Consider the following 21,064-nt stretch of genomic DNA (forward strand, 5'->3'; position numbering starts at 1 on the left):
GGGACGCCGTCAGAGGCCATTAAGAGCCATAATATGCGACTATGGCCTCACAAGCACCAAAGGCAAGTAATATATACTACTTGGGACACAACACGCCCTTAGAGGCCACTCAAGGCCAGTAAATCATTTACCGGACCAGTAATTGCAGGGTATTAGACGCCTCTGGCAGCTGGCAGAGTCCACTGAAATGGACCACACTGGGGCAAGGCCATAGTAGATGGGATCATAGTAGATGGGGCCATAGTATATAGGGCCATAGTAGGCGGGGCCACACTGAGCGACGCCTACACTCTGGACATAATCGTAAACAACAATGTTGTGGGAAAAAGAGAAGCTTAAGGAAGCGGGTGTTGCGTATAGCGTATAGCGAGAGAGAGGGAGAGAGAGGGTACGCCAAGTGCCCCGCCCACCACCACCAGTATATAAACTGTTCCTGCTCTACCCGGGCATCAGTTACCTCACATCTCCTCTCTACACAACATCATGAAGGTACTTGACTTCTTTACACTTAATACTCATAATGGACGCACGACCACGGGACCTCAACTCTCACAACTGACTCCTCGACGACACCGACCAACAACAAACCTTCCTCACCATGACGGGTTACTGTAAGATGCTCTGTTGACTCATAACAATACATAAGACTTGAGCGTGTTGTGATTTATTAATATATTGTATCTAAACAAGTCATTGAATTAGTGATGGACTCAACCAAGAATTCGGTGCTTCACCTACAGTATATAGACAATGAACATAGTGGATTTTAGCTAAATATATGGCTGTTTGTTGGTGAAATTTCAAGTAAAATTGTTTAAAGTTTCTATGTAAATATTGTTTATGATGCAAAGTTGGATGATTTATTCAACTTTTATTTTGTCTTGTAGACCACACGTTTGCTATGAGAATCTTTTCGCTGTGACAAAATGATTAGTCGCGACAGCTAACCAGACAGTAGGTCAGTGCTTAACCTGACAGTGTTGTTCCTCCTACAGACAGTAGCTCTGGTGCTCTCGGTGGCGGTGGTGGCGTGGGCGGCTCCTCAGGACAACTACAACTACCAGGCGCCGGCCGTGCAACAGCCTCAGTACCCCGACGCTCCCGCCCAGTACAACTTCCAGTGGGACATCAACGACGATTACTCAGGCAACTTTTACGGTCACCAGGAGCAGAGAGACGGAGACAACACCCAGGGCAGGTGAGTCTACGGTCACACCTCAACCCACCAAACGAGTGGTCATTCCTCAGTCAGTGTTTTGTTGCCATCACGACGTTTATTAGATCATATAAACACGAGAATCAAGATCGATTTGTTTTTGTATTTTCTTATAGTCTTGTGAATATATAGGTATTTTTATCTCCAGTGTGAATAGACTGTCGGTGTGTTTTTACGAGATTATCTTAAAAGTTTAAGTCCTGTATTTGCAACAGTATCATATTTTGTTTACTCTTCTGTAAATTATTATCCTTTACCTCATTTAAGAAAAAAAAAATCGTATATATTCCTTTATCTATCTACCTCTACATATATTGGTCTTTACAGCAGATTATTTTTTTCACTAAACCAATAAACCTTTATACAGGTAACTTACTTTCTCTTCATGTCAGTCATTTCTCGTAAGTCTGGATGTTCTCTTCCTGAATTGGGTATTCAATTTGTGGTGAACCTCTTCACCTCGTGGCCCTGACGTCACTCTTCACTCAGTAATCTTGTACCTCCGTCCACAGTTACTACGTGAGGCTGCCTGACACTCGCCTCATGAGGGTTCAGTATTACGTCGACGACTACGGCTTCCACCCCACTGTTACCTTCGAGGGTGAGGCCCAGTACCCCAGCGCCCCCACCAGGGTCTACTCCCAACCTGCCCCAGCCCCCCAGCAGACTTATCAACAACCAGCCCCAGCCCCCCAGCAGACGTACCAGCAGCCCACCCCAGCTCCCACACAGTACTTCTCTCAGCCAGGAAAATAAACAAAATCTCTACACCTCCTCCATCTTCTCTCTGTTCAGTGTGTTCCCGTCCGTGTGACAAACAACTATTCGTGTAGATCCCTTTCCTTAGAAGACTTCAAGCTATGACGTCATCTGGGATCATCTTCCAGCACAAATGTGGAGGACACGAGTCACTCACCTGCCTGCCTGCACTAATTATTTGTTATCTCCTGTTGTTACCTGTGTTCCCTAAGTCACCTGGATGTATGTGTGTGTGTTTATCCACAACTTAGAAAGAGTTGCGTAGGTGTTTATACCACGCTTTTATAACTATATTTTAGATATACATATTTTTATACTGAGAATATATAAAACATAAAGATTATTTTGAAATTTGGTGTATCATTGACAAAAATCTCCATGTGAATTCTTTGATCAGACCAAGAGTTTGTTTTACCGTAAATTTCGTTTAAGTCTTGTGAGAAACTTTTGACGGTCTGTTTGTGTGTTTCCTCTCGTCCCCACGGCAACACTCAGGCAGAGCTCACTTGTCTGTCAGTAATAACATGACTACCAGGTGTGTGGTTGATACATTAAGACTTACCTGCCCAGGGTGTTGTCTCTATTCCTCCTGGTGACCGTAGAAGTCTCTTTAGGTGTGGTCGTTGGCGTCTCACTACACGAGAGACGATCTTGGGTACTGGCGGCACTGTGGGACTCCTCCACTACCCATCCCATCCCTTCATGACCGGCCCTGATGCCTGCTGTAGAGGGACACCCGTACTGGTATAATTCCAACACTGGCCAGTAATAATAAAGCAGTTAATAGATTATAGATACATGAAATCATACAGAAGTTTGCTTAGGATAATATAATCGATGTTGACACTAATCCAAACATCATGACAAGTACAGCTGAATGGTTGTGTGAGTGATGTGATATTTATATAATAATTAACACCAGTACTCCAACATACACACAGTACTCCAACACACACAGTACTCCAACACACACTGTACTCCAACATACACACAGTACTCCAACACACACTGTACTCCAACACACACTGTACTCCAACACACACTGTACTCCAACATACACACAGTACTCCAACACACACTGTACTCCAACATACACACAGTACTCCAACACACACTGTACTCCATCACACACTGTACTCCAACACACACAGTACTCCAACACACACAGTACTCCAACACACACAGTACCCAACACACACTGTACTCCAACACACACAGTACTCCAACACACACTGTACTCCAACACACACTGTACTCCAACACACACCTCCAACACACACTGTACTCCAACACACACTGTACTCCAACACACACTGTACTCCAACACACACTGTACTCCAACACACACACAGTACTCCAACACACACAGTACTCCAACACACACTGTACTCCAACATACACACAGTACTCCAACACACACTGTACTCCAACACACACACAGTACTCCAACACACACTGTACTCCAACATACACACAGTACTCCAACACACACTGTACTCCATCACACACTGTACTCCAACACACACAGTACTCCAACACACACAGTACTCCAACACACACAGTATTGGATGGGATATTCTATATTGAATTAGGTCATGTTTGTAGGGCAGAAAACAGAGTGACAGCATCAACAACACTAAACATGATTGGGGTAACATCACTAGTGGTGTACCCCAAGGTCCAGTACTGGGACCATTACTAATATAATCCTTGACGATATAGATTATAGGCGAAGAAAGCAACATAGATGGATATGATGTTGAGACAATAATGGGCATTTAATTATATCTAACGAGAATTTAACCTAACCAAACCTAACTAAACCTAACCTAACCAAACCTAACCTAAACAAATTTATTGTTATCGATCAATAAACGGCAGATGTGTTTTAATGTAAAGGGGGAAACTATAGGTATCCGATGAACTACGTAGAGAAATCCAGCTAACAAGGTACTAGGGAGTCATAGTTCTAGTAGAAGTGAGGTTAGGTTAGGTTAGGCCTCACTTGGGTTCTGTGTTCGGTCATCGTGTTATAGAATGCATATCGATTCCCTATAGAATAGCTAAAGGAAGATGGCAAGGTTAAGCCTGGGCATGAGGAACCTTGAGTGAAGAGACAGATGAAGAAAACTGAATTAGCATTTTCTTGTAAGATATAGAGTGAGGGGACGATATGGTCTAAGAGTATATATTGAAGCCGGGGTTAAATAAAGGTTATACAACAAAGATACTGAAACTGTCTAACCAGGAGCGAACAGATAGATAATTACTGGTTTTGAAATAGAGTTGTGGAGGATTGAAACAGATGTCCAAACAACAACTCGTTAGGAAGATTAAAAAAAACAAAGTAGGTTTGGTTAGATATACGAGTGATAAAGGTTAGACGTAAACAGGGCTGCCTAGTATGGACCAATAGACGTCACTGTAAATTCCCCCATTCTTATGTTTTATTTTTCCTCGAGGTGTGTTGATGTTATGTACCCTGGAGTGACCGAGACCACTTGACCGTATGTAAGAATTATATCCCAGTGGAGTTTGTGCTACAGGAGTCTTACAGGTGTTTCAGGGTGAGGCAGCGAAGGTTAGTTTAAAACACCATCAGCTTGTCTCTTAATAGCTTAAAATACTCCCTTCACGTCTTCTGGATGGAGTAGTTTGTCCCAGAATACGAACATCAGTAACACAAGGCAGGTGCATGAGTCAGGTCAGGTGTTTACATACTTACCATACACACTGTTCATGATATAACTTTCCTTACACTGGTCAGCTATCTGGTACTTAAAAGACATTTACATACGACATAATGACAGATTACACCACATGTGTTGCAGGTAATGACTTCTGGATCAGTTAGCTTAACGAAAAAAACCCGATAATTATTTGGGGTCGGTGAAGTGTGGAGGTTGTAGCGAGTGTATGAGTATATGGCTGGATGGTGCATTTATGTTAAGGTGGAGGTCTACTGCTATATTGTTACATGTCTTCTATACCACCACATGTGATATAATTTCTGGTAGGTGTTATATCTAGTTGACTATATTCCATTAGAAAACAGTGCCATGCGTGTAGAGAATCTGCCGGGGTTATGGGTCGTGATAAAGTAATGATATTATTATCTTGGCGTAGATGTGACGTCACAAGGCATGCCAAGGCCGCGCCTACCATTTCCCCGCCAATATAAAGCCGAGCGCGGAGGCCTGAGCCACAGTGCACCTGAGACCTTCACTCAACTCTCAATATGAAGGTACCTGACCTTTGCAATACTATGTTACTGAGACCAATGGCACACACTCCGTATTCAACTTTAAGTTATATAATTATGAAAAAGTTCCTCTGCCTGAGATACGACACAGCCAAGAATGAACTTCCCTAACCTTAGATGTGTGTTTTGGATACAACAGTCCCACTTATAAGAATATCCCGTTCATATTACGAACTAAAAGGAGACGCCTGACCCCAGTTGTAGAGTAGATAACAATATTGAAATGAGTCCCTTACCAATGGCTGACTTATTGACTGTGCATCCACAATTAACCTGGCAGTGTTGTTCCTCCTACAGACAGTAGCTCTGGTGCTCTCGGTGGCGGTGGTGGCGTGGGCGGCTCCTCAGGACAGCTACAACTACCAGGCGCCGGCCGTGCAACAGCCTCAGTACCCCGACGCTCCCGCCCTGTACAACTTCCAGTGGGACATCAACGACGATTACTCAGGCAACTTTTACGGTCACCAGGAGCAGAGAGACGGAGACAACACCCAGGGCAGGTGAGGGAAATATTCAATAAAATATTAAAATAGATGTTTTTGGTAGAAACAACTACACGATGCTTGTCTTCTTGTGTCGACCTCTTGTCACCTTGTAACCTCCAGAAGGTATTCCAACTACGGACTTACAATTTATAATAAACCTCAAATACCACGTGACTTCTGCTGAGATAACATTACAAGACCTAGTTCTAAAGTATCGTTGATTAATTATGAGTTAGACTCATGTCATAGTTAATAATACTGAGGACGATGCGTCTTTTTTTAATTTTACTCCAAGTACACATGTTGGTTCACCTCACACTAATCCCCTACAAGGTTATATCCTACCTACAAGAAGCCTCACCACAACTCCAAATATGAGTAGACCAGACAGTCATACTAGTTCTTTGAGTTTGTCGTAAGGTCTTTCATCTCTTGTTAACTTTGTATATCACTGTACATCATTAACTCCTCTTACCCACAGTTACTACGTGAGGCTGCCTGACACTCGCCTCATGAAGGTTCAGTACTATGTCGATGACAACGGCTTCCACCCTATTGTTACCTTCGAGGGTGAGGCCCAGTACCCCAGCGCCCCTTCTAGGGTCTACTCACAGCCCGCACCAGCCCCCCAACAGACGTACCAGCAACCAGCCCCCCAGCAGACGTACCAGCAACCAGCCCCCCAGCAGACGTACCAGCAGCCCGGACCAACTCCCTCACAATTCTACTCTCAGCCAGGAAAATAACTTTCGTAAATGGCACTTCAGGTTCAATACTGTTGTCTCGTTGTCTCGTGTTATGTGTTGTGTGTCAACTACGTCTAATGTTTAGTGACAAATAAGAATGGTGCGTCGGGAATAATTTCTGGCACCATTATATTTGTAGATCTATATTCTGTATACATACGAGTACTTTTATATAAATATATTTTTATACGAAGATTTTGAAAGTTTTAATAAAATAATGCAAAATATTTATTGTATAAGTGACCTCAACCAGTTATTGCAGTTCCCAAACAGACAAATGATTCAACTGAACTGTTCATAAACAAACTCTTTGGAAAACTTACCTTTCCTTAATGCGACTGCCAACAAACTTTCCCGCCATCATCAGCTGCTTCTCACAACGGAGGTATAAAGTTTGTATCATGAACGTTGTTGACCCGATACTGAGGTTCAAGGTTGTTCAAGTAGGTGTCATTGGGCTGGATTGGGTGGGGGGGAGGGGGCGCCGGTGGGTACAACGGTACAGCTCTTGCCTCGCAAGCGAGATGTCACGGGTTCAATTCCCGGGCCTGTGGAAAGTTGTTCGGACACCCTTCCCAGCCTCCCTTGGTCCCTGTTCACCTAGCAGCAAAGTAGGTACCTGCTGTAAATCGAAAAGATGCGAATTCGTATTCAGGGACAAGTTGTTGGAGCTTCCAATAACTTGATGACATAAACCACTGACTCTTCAGGCTTCTACGCCCTTAACTCATGAGACATAAAGGCAAGCATGAACTTAGCATGCTTCCCTGTTGGGCGCTGTAAACGCTTCTGCGCTTCACCTTACACAAGGATGTAGGGGAGTGCCCAATAAAAAAAGAATGGGCTGGATGGTTTGTTAACCTTTCTTGCCAGAAGACAGTTCTGTTTTGAATCAAAAGATGGCGCACCGTGCATGAGGGGGGGGTGGGGGTGAGTAGAGGGGGCGAGAGGAGGCTTGTGGGGTTGAGAATAATGGAACGAAATTATCAGATCTTAATTACGTTAATATTGTGATATCGTTGGTTATCACACTAATAAGGATAATGAATATATTAAAAGGTAATCAAATATGTATGACACAACAAATACTATGGAATTGTAGCGGCAACAGTAGTAGAGTTAAAGGTGTAAGGATTAGAAGAAATTTCAATAATAAATCACCATGTGTTAGGTCTTACAGCAGAGTTACCATTATAATGTAGCATACGAGTATTGGTGATATTTTACACTGACTAAACCTGTTATATTGAACAATGGAAGTGCTGGCCCTCTAGTAATGTTAAGTGTTTATCCGTCACACCTGTGTACATCCACACGTGGATGATCCCCAACATTTGTCTACACCCACACGTGGATGATCCCTCACAGCTGTGTACACCCACACGTGGATGATCCCTCACAGCTGTGTACACCCACACGTACTCTCTTATGGAAGTACAGCAAAATCATCGAACGTCACATTTATGATGTGTTCCAAGAGTTTGTGTTACTGCTCACTTTACGTGGCACATCAAGAGTCTGAGGTGTTCACGCTTGTGAGACTGACCCAGTTACTGTACACTAGCCGACACGTGGACCCCAAACATGAGAGACAACTATTAAGGTAATTATCTCATTAGCTGTTGCTCAACTTCGTCCGTTTGCATCATACGGATGTGGTATGACGAGCGTTCACTGGTTTAGAGTTAACCTAAAAGGCAAAACAGAGGATTGTTCAACTCAGAAGTAAACTTTGATCGAATATGACACTATATCTTAGGGCCTCTCTTCACTTTATATATGAATGACCTGCAGATGTCGTGACACCCTTCATTGATATAATACGCGGATGACTCAATATTGCTTGCCATATGGGAAAGGTCAACCACTAAAGTGTAATCTAGAGACTTGGACCCCCCTGTACCTTGGTAATAGAGTCTTCAAATGTGAATAAAATACTAAATTCCTTGGGGTTATTGCTGATGATAAACTAAACAGGAAAAAACACTTACAAGCCATTTACAGTAAAGTCAATAAACAGTGCGGTATCCTGTATCACACTAGAGTCTAGACAGTCACTCACTCTTGCAGCAATGAAAGAAATCTACAGTATTATGATCTTGTTTACCAACACTTGATACACTATCACACACCATGGGGGGCCTCTCTGGCTCCACAAAAAACACAACCCCTACACCGCCCAGGAGAGAGTTGTGTGGACAATGACCTCCTTGTAAAAACGTGACCACACTTGCGAACAGTTTGCTTACTTGAAAATGTTAAAATTCAAGGATATTAACACTTACTTCTGTGCCCTATTTGTTTATAAATCTGTCAATCACTTGAATGACATTTATTTGCAGTTCCGTAATAATCAAAGATGCAACTTAAGACTCCCAAAGCTACTAAGACCACCCCCATGCGCTCCTCTCAGTCCCAGACCTCCAGAAAATATCATGGTGTGGTGTGGAGCAACTTACCCCACCCATCCGAGCAAAGACTACGCTCCCTTCCTTTAAATCATCACTTAAAAAAAAAACTATTATCTAAGTATTAGTATTTTTGTAGCACTTACTTTATATTCCTAGTTTTATTGTACCACCAAAACCATTATATCATATATTGTCACGTAGATAGATAGAAATTACCATTGCAATAATTATATATTTGCCGACAAGACATGATACTGACAGCTCTGTCCTCTTGTTTCACCTTAATACAACCCATATCAAGCTGTGTAACCATTTCTTTTAAGTTATTACGACAAATCTTAAAAGTGAAAGTAGGTCCCAAGGGTATGACTGCCTGTTATGGACAGTGTGGATACATCACACTGAATACGAAACCTTTAGTACACCAGGAGACAGCTTGGTCGGCACTGCAGTCGACCGCCTTCACTTCCCCAGCTTGTAAAGTTACAGTAGGCACAGTTCCCACACCTATGGATCTTGTGTGGGTAAAATTATCTGGTAACTCTTCCTGTAGAGAACTGTCTGAATTCCAAAATGACCCAATTGTCTTAGTGTCATTTTTACGTATATACTGTAAGTTATGAATACATTCGTTGTGCACAGGTCAGGTCTTAAGAACACAACAGATCTGTCTTATGGTTTGATTGAATAGATCCGTGCGGCACTGGATGGTAAATAAAAGCAATAGGCAGAATTTAGTAAGGCTGAAACAGTTTTATTTAATAATGGTTCCATACAGTAATGTAAGTAAACGACTCAGTGTTTCGTAACGTCTCAAAATATCATCTGCTTCGAGTTCCTAAACAAACATCAGTTTGTACTAGTGTAAATACACAATGAGGATTATTATGAATGTTGTTTACTGTGTCACAGAGACCAAGTTTGGCAGCTTCTAGAGCTACGAAACACTGCCAGGCCTTTTAGGGGCAAGAGTGAGGTGTTGGCGTATTGGGAAACCACCTGTGGTGGGGGTCGCACTCATGCAGATTCTGTGAACAAGCATACCCCTGGTGAGGTGAAGCGATGGACGCACTCGTGGACCAGTCAGGCTACGTGTGTATATAGTTTGTTTATGATTTTTAATAATGTTTCATGTTATAATTATTTTTATGGTCATGAAGGATAATAAGGCTCCTAAAGCAGAACACAATTCTGCCAATAAATTGCACCAAGTACACAGTGTTTGTATGGGATAATTCTGTCTCAGTAAGAGGGGCGAGTGATGGGGGAGAGAAGTCTGGTTGGAAAGCAGAAGGGAAAGAGGTACGGTGGATAAGGAAACTGAAGTAGGGTGGGAGGAACGGTGGTGAAGGGGCGGGAAAACTATGGATGGTGAAATATAGACGGCAGATAAAGGCGCTACCACATATTATGACAGCAAACAGACACGCGTCTTTCAGTCGTGCCCAGTACAGAGCCATAGGTCCAGTGCAGTCGACATTCTTCAACCACCAAAACAACACAGGTGGCGGACCTCTACTTGAATACTGTTTTTCACGGTCAGCAAACACGTTATAAATTAGGTGATGTGTTCTCAGAGTTAGTTTCTTATTGGGCAATACTTAAAGAGGGGGTTATAAATCAATGTCAACTTCCACAACAATTAAAACTGTCATTGTTAGGTAGCAAACATGTTAAGAGGATTATAATAACATTAATATATATTGGCAACTAGGATGAGAAAATAAGATCTAGTGGCGCGGATGTTGAAAATATAATTGTTTGGTAAGCTAAAACGCTGATATGACTCCCTATTGTGATCTGTTGTTTTGAGGGAATGAAAGATGAACGGAGATGTAGCACGGGATGACCTGCATGATCACGCGTGCCCGTAAAAAATGACCCAGGGTGGAGATGGTGAAGTGGTCACGAAGTTATTCGCCTTGACATTACAGTGACGTCATGAAGCACGCCCCGTCCCAGCCTATATAAAGCCAGGCACTGCTGTGTGGGCAATAGTGTGTCTCACGTCTCCAACTAAGACAATCATGAAGGTACACCGACTCCTAGGACGCATCATCCACTTATTGTTACTTTAATGCAAAGGAGTAATTGATTATTTCATTCTCTCACTGCAGCTGTAACTATATCATTGTCTTATACGAGGCGACCATCTAGTCATATCAGGTTAAACCAGATCAACTTAATGTTACAATGGAGCTAATCTTCAGAAATGTTTAGCACAGATTATTATGGTCATGTTAAGAGGTGAAGCATGTCGAGGCAAAGGCGGGATACAATAATGGTGCTATGTTTACTGTCTGACCATATCCACCATGCTTAGCGATGGGTTCTTGATGCTAAGGCTTTATTTGGGTCTTGAAATTGAGGTTTAACGTCTAACATGCGCGAAAATTGTTTTACTAGACCAGGCAGGTTATGTACGCCTCACGTGGAATAATCTTTGGTAAATGTTTCACCAAATTATGTCCCGTGGTAGCTATTGACACTTCATTCATTGGCCATCTTTAAGACGATAGTTATCATAATCACAATTGTAATGAGTGAATTCCTCTATCAGACAGCGGCTCTGATTCTCTCTCTGGCGGTGGCGGCGTGGGCGGTCCCTCAGGGCGACTACAACTACCAGGCGCCGGCTTCACAGGGACCCCAGTACGCCTCAGCACCCGCCCAGTACAACTTCCAGTGGGACGTCAACGACGCACCTTCAGGCAACTTTTACGGTCACCAGGAGCAGAGGGACGGAGCCAACACCCAGGGCAGGTGAGTTGACCAAAGAAATATTTGAACACACTTGAAATCATCTAAAAAAACATCTGTATTAAGGATGAGGCTCGCGCACTATAATAAACATGTCAAAATCTGTAAGAGAGAATGATTCGTATCTCACCAAGTTCTTTAGGTTAAGAAAGTGATCCTGATTGATGTTCAGGAGAGTAGATTATTATCATCATCATTATGAAAAAAATGCATTACAATTTTCATACAATCCTTTACAACTATCCCTTTCTTAACCTTTTATTTTTCTTAACAAATAAAAAAAAATGTTTATAACAATTAAACCACAAAGAAAGGTTGGAAACTTTGGAGGTTATACTCGATTTCATATTGTTCTTGAGCATCAATTTCCTCCGTCACATCGGTTGGCCTTCACCGACCCTAAAGCTCCCCTCTAGCTGGTCTTCCCATTCACAGTTACTACGTGCAGCTGCCCGACTCTCGCCTCATGCGTGTTGAGTACTACGTTGACGAGACTGGCTACCACCCAACTGTGACCTTCGAGGGAGAGGCTCAGTTTCCCAGCGGCCCCTCCAGGGGCTACTCCCAACCCGCTCCAGCTCCTAGCCAGACGTACTCCCGGCCAGCTCCTGCCCCCCAGCAGACGTACCAACAGCCAGCCCCAGCTCCCTCACAGTTCTACTCTACACCTGGGAAATAAGAATCATGGACGGAGCCTCAGTACAGCACATCTTCCACGACCAGCGTCGCTGACGGCCTAAAGTTGTTTGTGGCTTTCATTATGTCGATTGTATTATTATTTATTTCTTCTTTTTTTCTCCCACTGAATAACTTCTGTCGTTATTATTATAAAGGATCTTTAAGAGTTCATGTGGATCAAGTGACGTATCTCCTTCACAACGTTTCCTTTGAACCTGCCTTATGCTTACCAAGACCCCGAACAGGAATGTCTTTTCTGTCATCTAATATTTTCTCCTAAATTTATTGTGTACATGTACTTATGTATATATATGGATTCACCGAATAAAAAGTAACATGAATTACTCATTTTTGTTAATGGATAATCCTCAGTGAGTAAACTAAATGGGTGTAGAGGTACTCAAAGGAATACTTTAATTAATTAGTTTTGATTATAAATGTTCAGTGAGTTTACAACGATGCAATTGGTTACTGGCAATAGGGAAGAACCTGCAGCTGTGGTGAAAATGTATGTTTAGTTCTTAGTTGCCTTAACCGAGTCACTCATTGAGAGATGTTCAATTCCAGCCTGTGCAACTTTTGGTACAATCATTTCTTTGTTCTGTTTACATCTTTATATCATCATCATGAACAGTAATAATGTGTCAGTAATGCTCCGACTTATTTATATCATTAATAAAGTCTCTAGGACAATAAGCATTCAAAGACCAGTACATAAAATTATCGACCATCTTAGACTTCATTCTTGTAAGAGGTCAAGCATCAGAGGTCGGCCCTAAATATTGTTGTGGTAGATAGATTCTTGGTCACACTTGTTGGCTCCGACACCGAGTTGCTGGTAGTTATATGTACTGTACACAATGTGCTAATAGTCATGGACGTTCATAAAACAAACTAAAAATATATTATTATACAGTAAGTACAAGACACCATATGTGTAAATAAACGAAAAAGGTTCTAGAGTTAGTGGATAATCATGGTGATCACGTCACCACAGTGGAAACTGACAACCTAAAGATTTTATGAGTTTTAATAAACTAATTTAATAACAGTATATGTTACGATCTTTGGTTTTGTTCGGGAAATAATTAAGAAGATTTTAATATTACTGCACATAATATTCATTATTTGGGTAGACTCATTTTTTTTTTACGGGGAATAGCTCACCCGGGCCAAGGCGTTGTAAATAATCTCCTCTGATCTTGTTGTTCACAGTAACTTTCTTATAAAACTCGTGAGTAAATTATTAAAGTTTAGTGTATGAGCCAGTTTTGAGAAAAAAATATTCCACACGTTAATGCGTAATAATAGTTTTTATCAGATTGAGGGTTTAAATAAATGAATAACCCAATTAACCGTGCAAATTATTGAAAGGAAATTGAAAGTTCACTTGAATTCTTTTTAGGCGTTATCGTTATTACTTACTAAATTTTATAATAATTTTTAATAAGCTATAATAGTCTCCCACACTATTTTCTGCTTGATTTCTTGTACCTTTTCCTCTGGATAATTAAGTCACATAAACAGCGAAGACTGTGTTTACTGTTTACGTATCCAGTACACAGGAGAAGCTCAGTAGTCCGCTTGGTTATAATAATGTTCAAACGTGATTCTTTGTGAACAGCGCCTGTGTTGGGATCACCTGAAGATCAGCCCCGTCAGCTTACTTCACCTGATGATTAAAAACTCTAACTCTACCTGCGGGGGTTAGGTTAGGTTGTATCAGATTAGATTAGATTAGGGTGGGGTGGGTTAGGTTAAGTTGGGTTGGGTTAGGTTAGGTTAATCTACAAGTGGTCCAGTTTTTATTTTATACATCTTTTTAGCATCTATCTGGAGTGTGTCAGGTGTGGTGTTGATGTTCAGTGTGTCATTTATTGTACTTTTTGTTGTCTTAGAGCTGACGTGCTGGTGTTGACATGTGTCCGTTATGTTGATGATGTTAGTAGATGTTTAAGTGGTCATGTGGGGTCTGTATCTCGAGGCTAGGACGACACATGTAGCGTGAGTCGTGGAGGTCCTTGTGTGTGTCTCACCATAATGACTTCTGAGTCGGTAATGTCTTATTGTTTCATGTATTCAGATTCTGCGGACAAAGGAAAGAATTCTTACCTCGCGGATTCAACAGCAGCCTTGACGTTATCTTACGCGTGACGCAATAGTAACGAACGTGACGTCATGAGTCAGCTGAGGTCACACCCACAGTCCCTGGTCAATATATAGGTGAACGCGAGTGTGTGGGGCCAGCAGTTCAGCTCAGACATCCTCCCAACGCACAACCATGAAGGTACTGGGGCTTTGTTGACTTCACCTGGCAAAATAATATTTCAGGTTATTGACATACACTACTTAAATCTTTTGTTGATCCTCAGAAGATAACTGTTGTCGTTTTACTTGGATTTCGACGCATAACAAACAGTGATCCTAAACATATCCACAAACACTAAAGCCTTTTATTATTTTTTCACTGTGAGTTTAGAAAAGAACATAACTTGTGAGCCGTTTATGAAGTGTCTGACTATCTTGGCACTACCTCTGTGACCTAAGAGAACATAAGTTTTCTTCCTTTTCATGAAAATTTTCGCTGAATCTTCAGAATAAGAACATTTTTGCGTTAGAAAGACGGCACTAGTTATAATGAGCGCCACCGTCTTGTGATTACTGACCTTGTGAGAATTGTTCACCCAATAACATTCATTAACATAACAAACTCTAAGATAAATGTTATGGTTCTTCAGACAGTGGCTCTGATTCTCTCTCTGGCGGTGGCGGCGTGGGCGGTCCCTCAGGGCGGCTACAACTACCAGGCGCCGGCCTCACAGGGACCCCAGTACGCCTCAGCACCCGCCCAGTACAACTTCCAGTGGGACGTCAACGACGCACCTTCAGGCAACTTTTACGGTCACCAGGAGCAGAGGGACGGAGCCAACACCCAGGGCAGGTGAGTCTGTTAACGTTTATAAGGACAAATTATATCTGGCCATGTTTTTGTGGTAGTTGGCAGCCATTTATCACAAAATAGTCGATAGCTAACAGAGTAAAAAAAAAGAGGGGGGAGGATAAAACTGCTCGTGTATCAGGTGAGATCGACTGTAGATGAAACACTATGACACTATTAATGAACTTTTAGACATCCTCGTAAGTGTAACCAACATACTGCACTAAACTAATCCCAAAATCTTTAAATGATCGATTAATTTAGTTACACTCAGGACTTTATCCACAAGGAAAAAAAATATTAAATATTTGTATTTCCTTCAATACTCTATATTAGAAAAATCGGAAAATGTGTTTTAACCTTTAATTTCAGCTCCTTTACATTGTACAGTAACTCCTTTAGCACCAAGCTATTGCCAAACACCTGTTGGCTCTCCCTGAACCTAAAACTCCCCACTAGCAGACTTTCCATTCACAGTTACTACGTGCAGCTGCCCGACTCTCGCCTCATGCGTGTTGAGTACTACGTTGACGAGACTGGCTACCACCCCACTGTGACCTTCGAGGGAGAGGCTCAGTTTCCCAGCGCCCCCTCCAGGGGCTACTCCCAACCCGCTCCAGCTCCTAGCCAGACGTACTCCCGGCCAGCTCCTGCCCCCCAGCAGACGTACCAACAGCCAGCCCCAGCTCCCTCACAGTTCTACTCTACACCTGGGAAATAAGAATCATGGACGGAGCCTCAGATCATGGTTTTAGCTGTACAGCACATCGTCCACGACCCGCATCTGTGATGGCATAAAACTTATTGTGGTTTTCATCATAGCGATTATGTTATTATTTATAAATTTTTCGCCCTCCACTTAATAGTTCCGTCCTTGTTATCATAAATGATCTTTAAGCCCTTCACTATTAAACACCAATTCTAATATTCCATTTAGCACAGAGACCTCTCGTGTGGGTCATGTACAGTACAGTAAAGTACAGTACAATACGGTACGGTACAGTACAGTACAGTACAGTATATTCTTCACAATATTCCCTGATCTGTCTTATTCCTTCACACACGAATATCGATGACAAGATTACTCCTGTTGTGAGTGCCATTTACTGTTTCCTAATCCACCGCCTAGTTTATAGGTATGCTTACCAACATATGTTTACTTAGCTATATTTTTGTATGAAAAATATAATGATGCATTCAATAAAATATCTCATGAATAAGTTATTTATCTGAAGCGGTAACCCTGGTGGACAATGACAAATATCGGCAGTGCAAAAGCAATCAAGAGGAGACTTTACTCTAACGGCAGTGCATTATAATAAATATTAATTATTTTACCAAGCCTGGAATATTTAATGATGACAATATATGTTGCAAGGATGAGTGAAGCTGCCGCTCTTGTGAAGATACCAAGTGTTTTTATAGCTGGATTTAGCTGTATAAATATTTAAGTAACTCACTGTGAGATGTTTACTTTCCATTAATACTACCAGGTAGAGTCCACTATAATACTAGCAGGTAGAGTCCACTATAACACTACCGGGAGTATAGTCTACAACATTGAGGAAAGGCAAAGTTGACAAGTTAAAATACAGAGTGAATAATCTAGGGGTTGAAATACGTGGATGCAGCAAGTGAGGAACACACACAAGAATCACTGTTTGTGACAGACAAATTTAAGTTATGAAAGAGATAAAAAGATTATTAAGTAAACCGAGTCATTCACTAACATTACACAACACAAGTAAAACACAAATATGCAATTATTGAAACACACCAGAATATTACCTGATTATTCTTACTTTATATATTAAATACACATTCTATTTATAAAACACAAAAACCTGATAGAAATGGTAGCTCAGGTAGTATGTCTAGGATGCGATGGCCAACCACAAGGAACCAGGGATTACCCCCGCAGTCCACTACCATCAAACCATCACAACACCACCAGCAGTAGTCCGTAATACAATCCTTCGTCCACACCCCGGGAGAAGAGAAACACCGTAGGTCGCAGAGAAGAGACTAAGGTTACCAGGCAGATACGCTTGCCTTGATACCTCTCTGTCCACAGCTGAGCCGGTCTCATAGTCGGATGGGAAACTGGCTCTGATCGGTGCTCACTGGGGTCGAGTAGATTCGTGAAGCAGTTCCTTCTCCTGGTGTCAAGTTGGAGCAAAGAACCATTACACACTTGTTAAAAAGAGTTGTTAGACCCAAGGTTCTCAGCCATCTTGAGTACTCGAGAAGATTTAATGTAGGAATAATCAGAGTTGTTCTGCATTGCACTTTTTTTTAAGTCCAGATGGAGAGGCATGAGAGCTTTATGAAGTTAAAGGAGGACTTTCTTATCCTCACATTCAACAGTGTGCTTTATGATTCCTACAGTTTGGTTGGCTTTCTTTACTGTTGTTCCTACCTGTTGAGCAGCTTTCATTGCTTGGTCCATCTTGACGATTAGGTCGGTTTCCTTATCAACAGGTTTAAAAAAAGTGTTACTCACAGAAATGAATCCTAAGATAATAATTATGATAGGCAACAGGGAACTAAAAAAGCGGAAATTTTTGTGTATTTGGGAAGTAACTTTAATTGTGATGGTAGATGTGCAAACGAAAAAAAAAATAATAAGTCAAACAAAAACAGCATTTGGTAATCTAAAAAAAAAAATAATAAAAGGGAAATTAACTTCAAATTTTGTAAAAGAAAGGCAATATATGGTCAGGATTGTATTATGGGCTAGCAGCGAGGATATTCAGCAGACACCAGAAAGAGGTTAGAGGCCTTTGATATGTGATGTTATAGTCGAATGTTAAAACTAATTTGCACACAGGAAAATATATAAAGATGTACTAAGATTGGCAAAAGCTTGAAGAGAAATACTTGAAATTTTGACAATATGGAAAATACGTTAAATTGGTCATATAATTTGGGATAAAGGGATAATAACTAATATAAATGAATAAACTTGAGGAAAGGAGGGCCATGGAAAGGCAGCGACTGAGGTGGATGAACGAAGCTAAAACCTGGGACCCTAGAGAGATACAAAATCTTGGGGGATTTGGTAAAACAGCCCGCGAACAGTGGACTGGAAGACTGTGGTCGCCAACCCTAAGATATGTGGACAGTACTCTGATTCATTAACGTTACGTTGGTTTAGATTAGATTAGGTTGGGTTAGGCAAGGATAGGTTAGGTTAGGTTAGGTTAGATTAGGTTGGGTTAGGCAAGGATAGGTTAGGTTAGGTTAGATTAGGTTGGGTTAGGCAAGGATAGGTTAGGTTAGGTTAGGTTAGGTTGGGTTAGGCAAGGATAGGTTAGGTTAGGTTAGGTTAGGTTGGGTTAGGCAAGGATAGGTTAGGTTAGGTTAATTGTCTATTGGTTGAGTTGTATTTCTTTTATACATCTTCTTATCTCCAGCTGGTGTGTGTCAGGTGTGGTGTTGATGTTCAGTGTATCTATTTATTGTACTTTTTGTTGTCTTATTGCTGGTGTTGACATGTGTCCTTTATGTTGATGATGTTAGTAGATGTTTAAGTGGTCATGTGGGGTCTGTATCTCGAGGCTAGGACGACACATGTAGCGTGAGTCGTGGAGGTCCTTGTGTGTGCCTCACCATAATGACTTCTGAGTCGGTAATGTCTTATTGTTTCATGTATTCAGATTCTGCGGACAAAGGAAAGAATTCTTACCTCGCGGATTCAACAGCAGCCTTGACGTTATCTTAAGCGTGACGCAATAGTAACGAACGTGACGTCATGAGTCAGCTGAGGTCACACCCACAGTCCCTGGTCAATATATAGGTGAACGCGAGTGTGTGGGGCCAGCAGTTCAGCTCAGACATCCACTCAACGCACAACCATGAAGGTACTGGGGCTTTGTTGACTTCACCTGGCAAAATAATATTTCAGGTTATTGACATACAATACTTAAATCTTTTGTTGATCCTCAGAAGATAACTGTTGTCGTTTTACTTGGATTTCGACGCATAACAAACAGTGATCCTAAACATATCCACAAACACTAAAGCCTTTTATTATTTTTTTCACTGTGAGTTTAGAAAAGAACATAACTTATGAGCCGTTTATGAAGTGTCTAACTATCTTGGCACTACCTCTGTGACCTAAGAGAATATAAGTTTTCTCCCTTTTTATGAGATTTTTCGCTGAATCTTCAGAATAAGAACATTTTTGCGTTAGAAAGACGGCACTAGTTATAATGAGCGCCACCGTCTTGTGTTTACTGACCTTGTGAGAATTGTTCACCCAATAACATTCATCAACATAACAAACTCTAAGATAAATGTTATGGTTCTTCAGACAGCGGCTCTGATTCTCTCTCTGGCGGTGGCGGCGTGGGCGGTCCCTCAGGGCGGCTACAACTACCAGGCGCCGGCCTCACAGGGACCCCAGTACGCCTCAGCACCTGCCCAGTACAACTTCCAGTGGGACGTCAACGACGCACCTTCAGGCAACTTTTACGGTCACCAGGAGCAGAGGGACGGAGCCAACACCCAGGGCAGGTGAGTCTGTTAACGTTTATAAGGACAAATTATATCTGGCCATGTTTTTGTGGTAGTTGGCAGCCATTTATCACAAAATAGTCGATAGCTAACAGAGTAAAAAAAAAGAGGGGGGAGGATAAAACTGCTCGTGTATCAGGTGAGATCGACTGTAGATGAAACACTATGACACTATTAATGAACTTTTAGACATCCTCGTAAGTGTAACCAACATACTGCACTAAACTAATCCCAAAATCTTTAAATGATCGATTAATTTAGTTACACTCAGGACTTTATCCACAAGGAAAAAAAATATTAAATATTTGTATTTCCTTCAATACTCTATATTAGAAAAATCGGAAAATGTGTTTTAACCTTTAATTTCAGCTCCTTTACATTGTACAGTAACTCCTTTAGCACCAAGCTATTGCCAAACACCTGTTGGCTCTCCCTGAACCTAAAACTCCCCACTAGCAGACTTTCCATTCACAGTTACTACGTGCAGCTGCCCGACTCACGCCTCATGCGTGTTGAGTACTACGTTGACGAGACTGGCTACCACCCCACTGTGACCTTCGAGGGAGAGGCTCAGTTTCCCAGCGCCCCCTCCAGGGGCTACTCCCAACCCGCTCCAGCTCCGAGCCAGACTTACTCCCGGCCAGCTCCTGCCCCCCAGCAGACGTACCAACAGCCAGCCCCAGCTCCCTCACAGTTCTACTCTACACCTGGGAAATAAGAATCATGGACGGAGCCTCAGATCATGGTTTTAGCTGTACAGTACATCGTCCACGACCCTCGTCTCTAATGGCCTAAAACTTATTGTGGTTTTCTTAATAGCGATTATATTATTATTTATAAACTTTTCGCCCTCCACTTAATAGTTCCGTCCTTGTTATCATACATAATCTTCAAACCCTTCACTATTAAACACCAATTTTAATATTTTATTTTACTAAAGACTGACAATTTTATTTAGCACTGAGACCCCTCGTACCCAATGGGTGAACATCTCGTGTGGGTCATGTGATGTACAGTACAGTACGGTACAGTACAGTACGGTACAGTACAGTACAATACGGTACGGTACAGTACAGTACAGTACAGTATATTCTTCACAATATTCCCTGATCTGTCTTATTCCTTCACACACGAATATCGATGACAAGATTACTCCTGTTGTGAGTGCCATTTACTGTTTCCTAATCCACCGCCTAGTTTATAGGTATGCTTACCAATATATGTTTACTTAGCTATATTTTTGTATGAAAAATATATTGATGCATTCAATAAAATATCTCATGAATAAGTT

At 41.7% G+C, this 21,064-nt stretch overlaps 2 protein-coding genes across 2 annotated transcripts; both read left to right on the top strand.

Moving 5' to 3' along the window:
- Positions 1-367: 367 nt before the first annotated feature.
- LOC121854310 lies at positions 368-21,058 on the top strand. Its single transcript, XM_042348902.1, has 14 exons — positions 368-489; positions 996-1,198; positions 1,729-1,969; positions 5,535-5,737; positions 6,204-6,413; positions 9,792-9,933; positions 11,440-11,642; positions 12,075-12,263; positions 14,568-14,604; positions 15,056-15,258; positions 15,733-15,972; positions 19,082-19,118; positions 19,571-19,773; positions 20,248-21,058. The coding sequence occupies exons 1-14, from the start codon at positions 484-486 to the stop codon at positions 20,489-20,491; spliced, it is 2,361 nt and encodes a 786-aa protein (XP_042204836.1). The 5' UTR covers positions 368-483; the 3' UTR covers positions 20,492-21,058.
- LOC121853913 (cuticle protein 19-like) lies at positions 5,164-6,695 on the top strand. Its single transcript, XM_042348310.1, has 3 exons — positions 5,164-5,219; positions 5,535-5,737; positions 6,204-6,695. The coding sequence occupies exons 1-3, from the start codon at positions 5,214-5,216 to the stop codon at positions 6,466-6,468; spliced, it is 474 nt and encodes a 157-aa protein (XP_042204244.1). The 5' UTR covers positions 5,164-5,213; the 3' UTR covers positions 6,469-6,695.
- Positions 21,059-21,064: the final 6 nt, after the last annotated feature.

This window comes from Homarus americanus, unplaced genomic scaffold (genome assembly GCF_018991925.1).
Source record: "Homarus americanus isolate GMGI-L3 unplaced genomic scaffold, GMGI_Hamer_2.0 scaffold50564, whole genome shotgun sequence".
NCBI lineage: Eukaryota > Metazoa > Arthropoda > Malacostraca > Decapoda > Nephropidae > Homarus > Homarus americanus.

What these genes read in the sequence shown, in the direction of transcription:
- LOC121854310 (XM_042348902.1), top strand. An exon ending in GGAGCCAACACCCAGGGCAG is followed by an intron (nt 15,259 to 15,732) that starts GTGAGTCTGTTA and finishes TTCCATTCACAG; the next exon opens with TTACTACGTGCAGCTGCCCG. An exon ending in GGAGCCAACACCCAGGGCAG is followed by an intron (nt 19,774 to 20,247) that starts GTGAGTCTGTTA and finishes TTCCATTCACAG; the next exon opens with TTACTACGTGCAGCTGCCCG.
- LOC121853913 (XM_042348310.1), top strand. An exon ending in GGAGACAACACCCAGGGCAG is followed by an intron (nt 5,738 to 6,203) that starts GTGAGGGAAATA and finishes TCTTACCCACAG; the next exon opens with TTACTACGTGAGGCTGCCTG.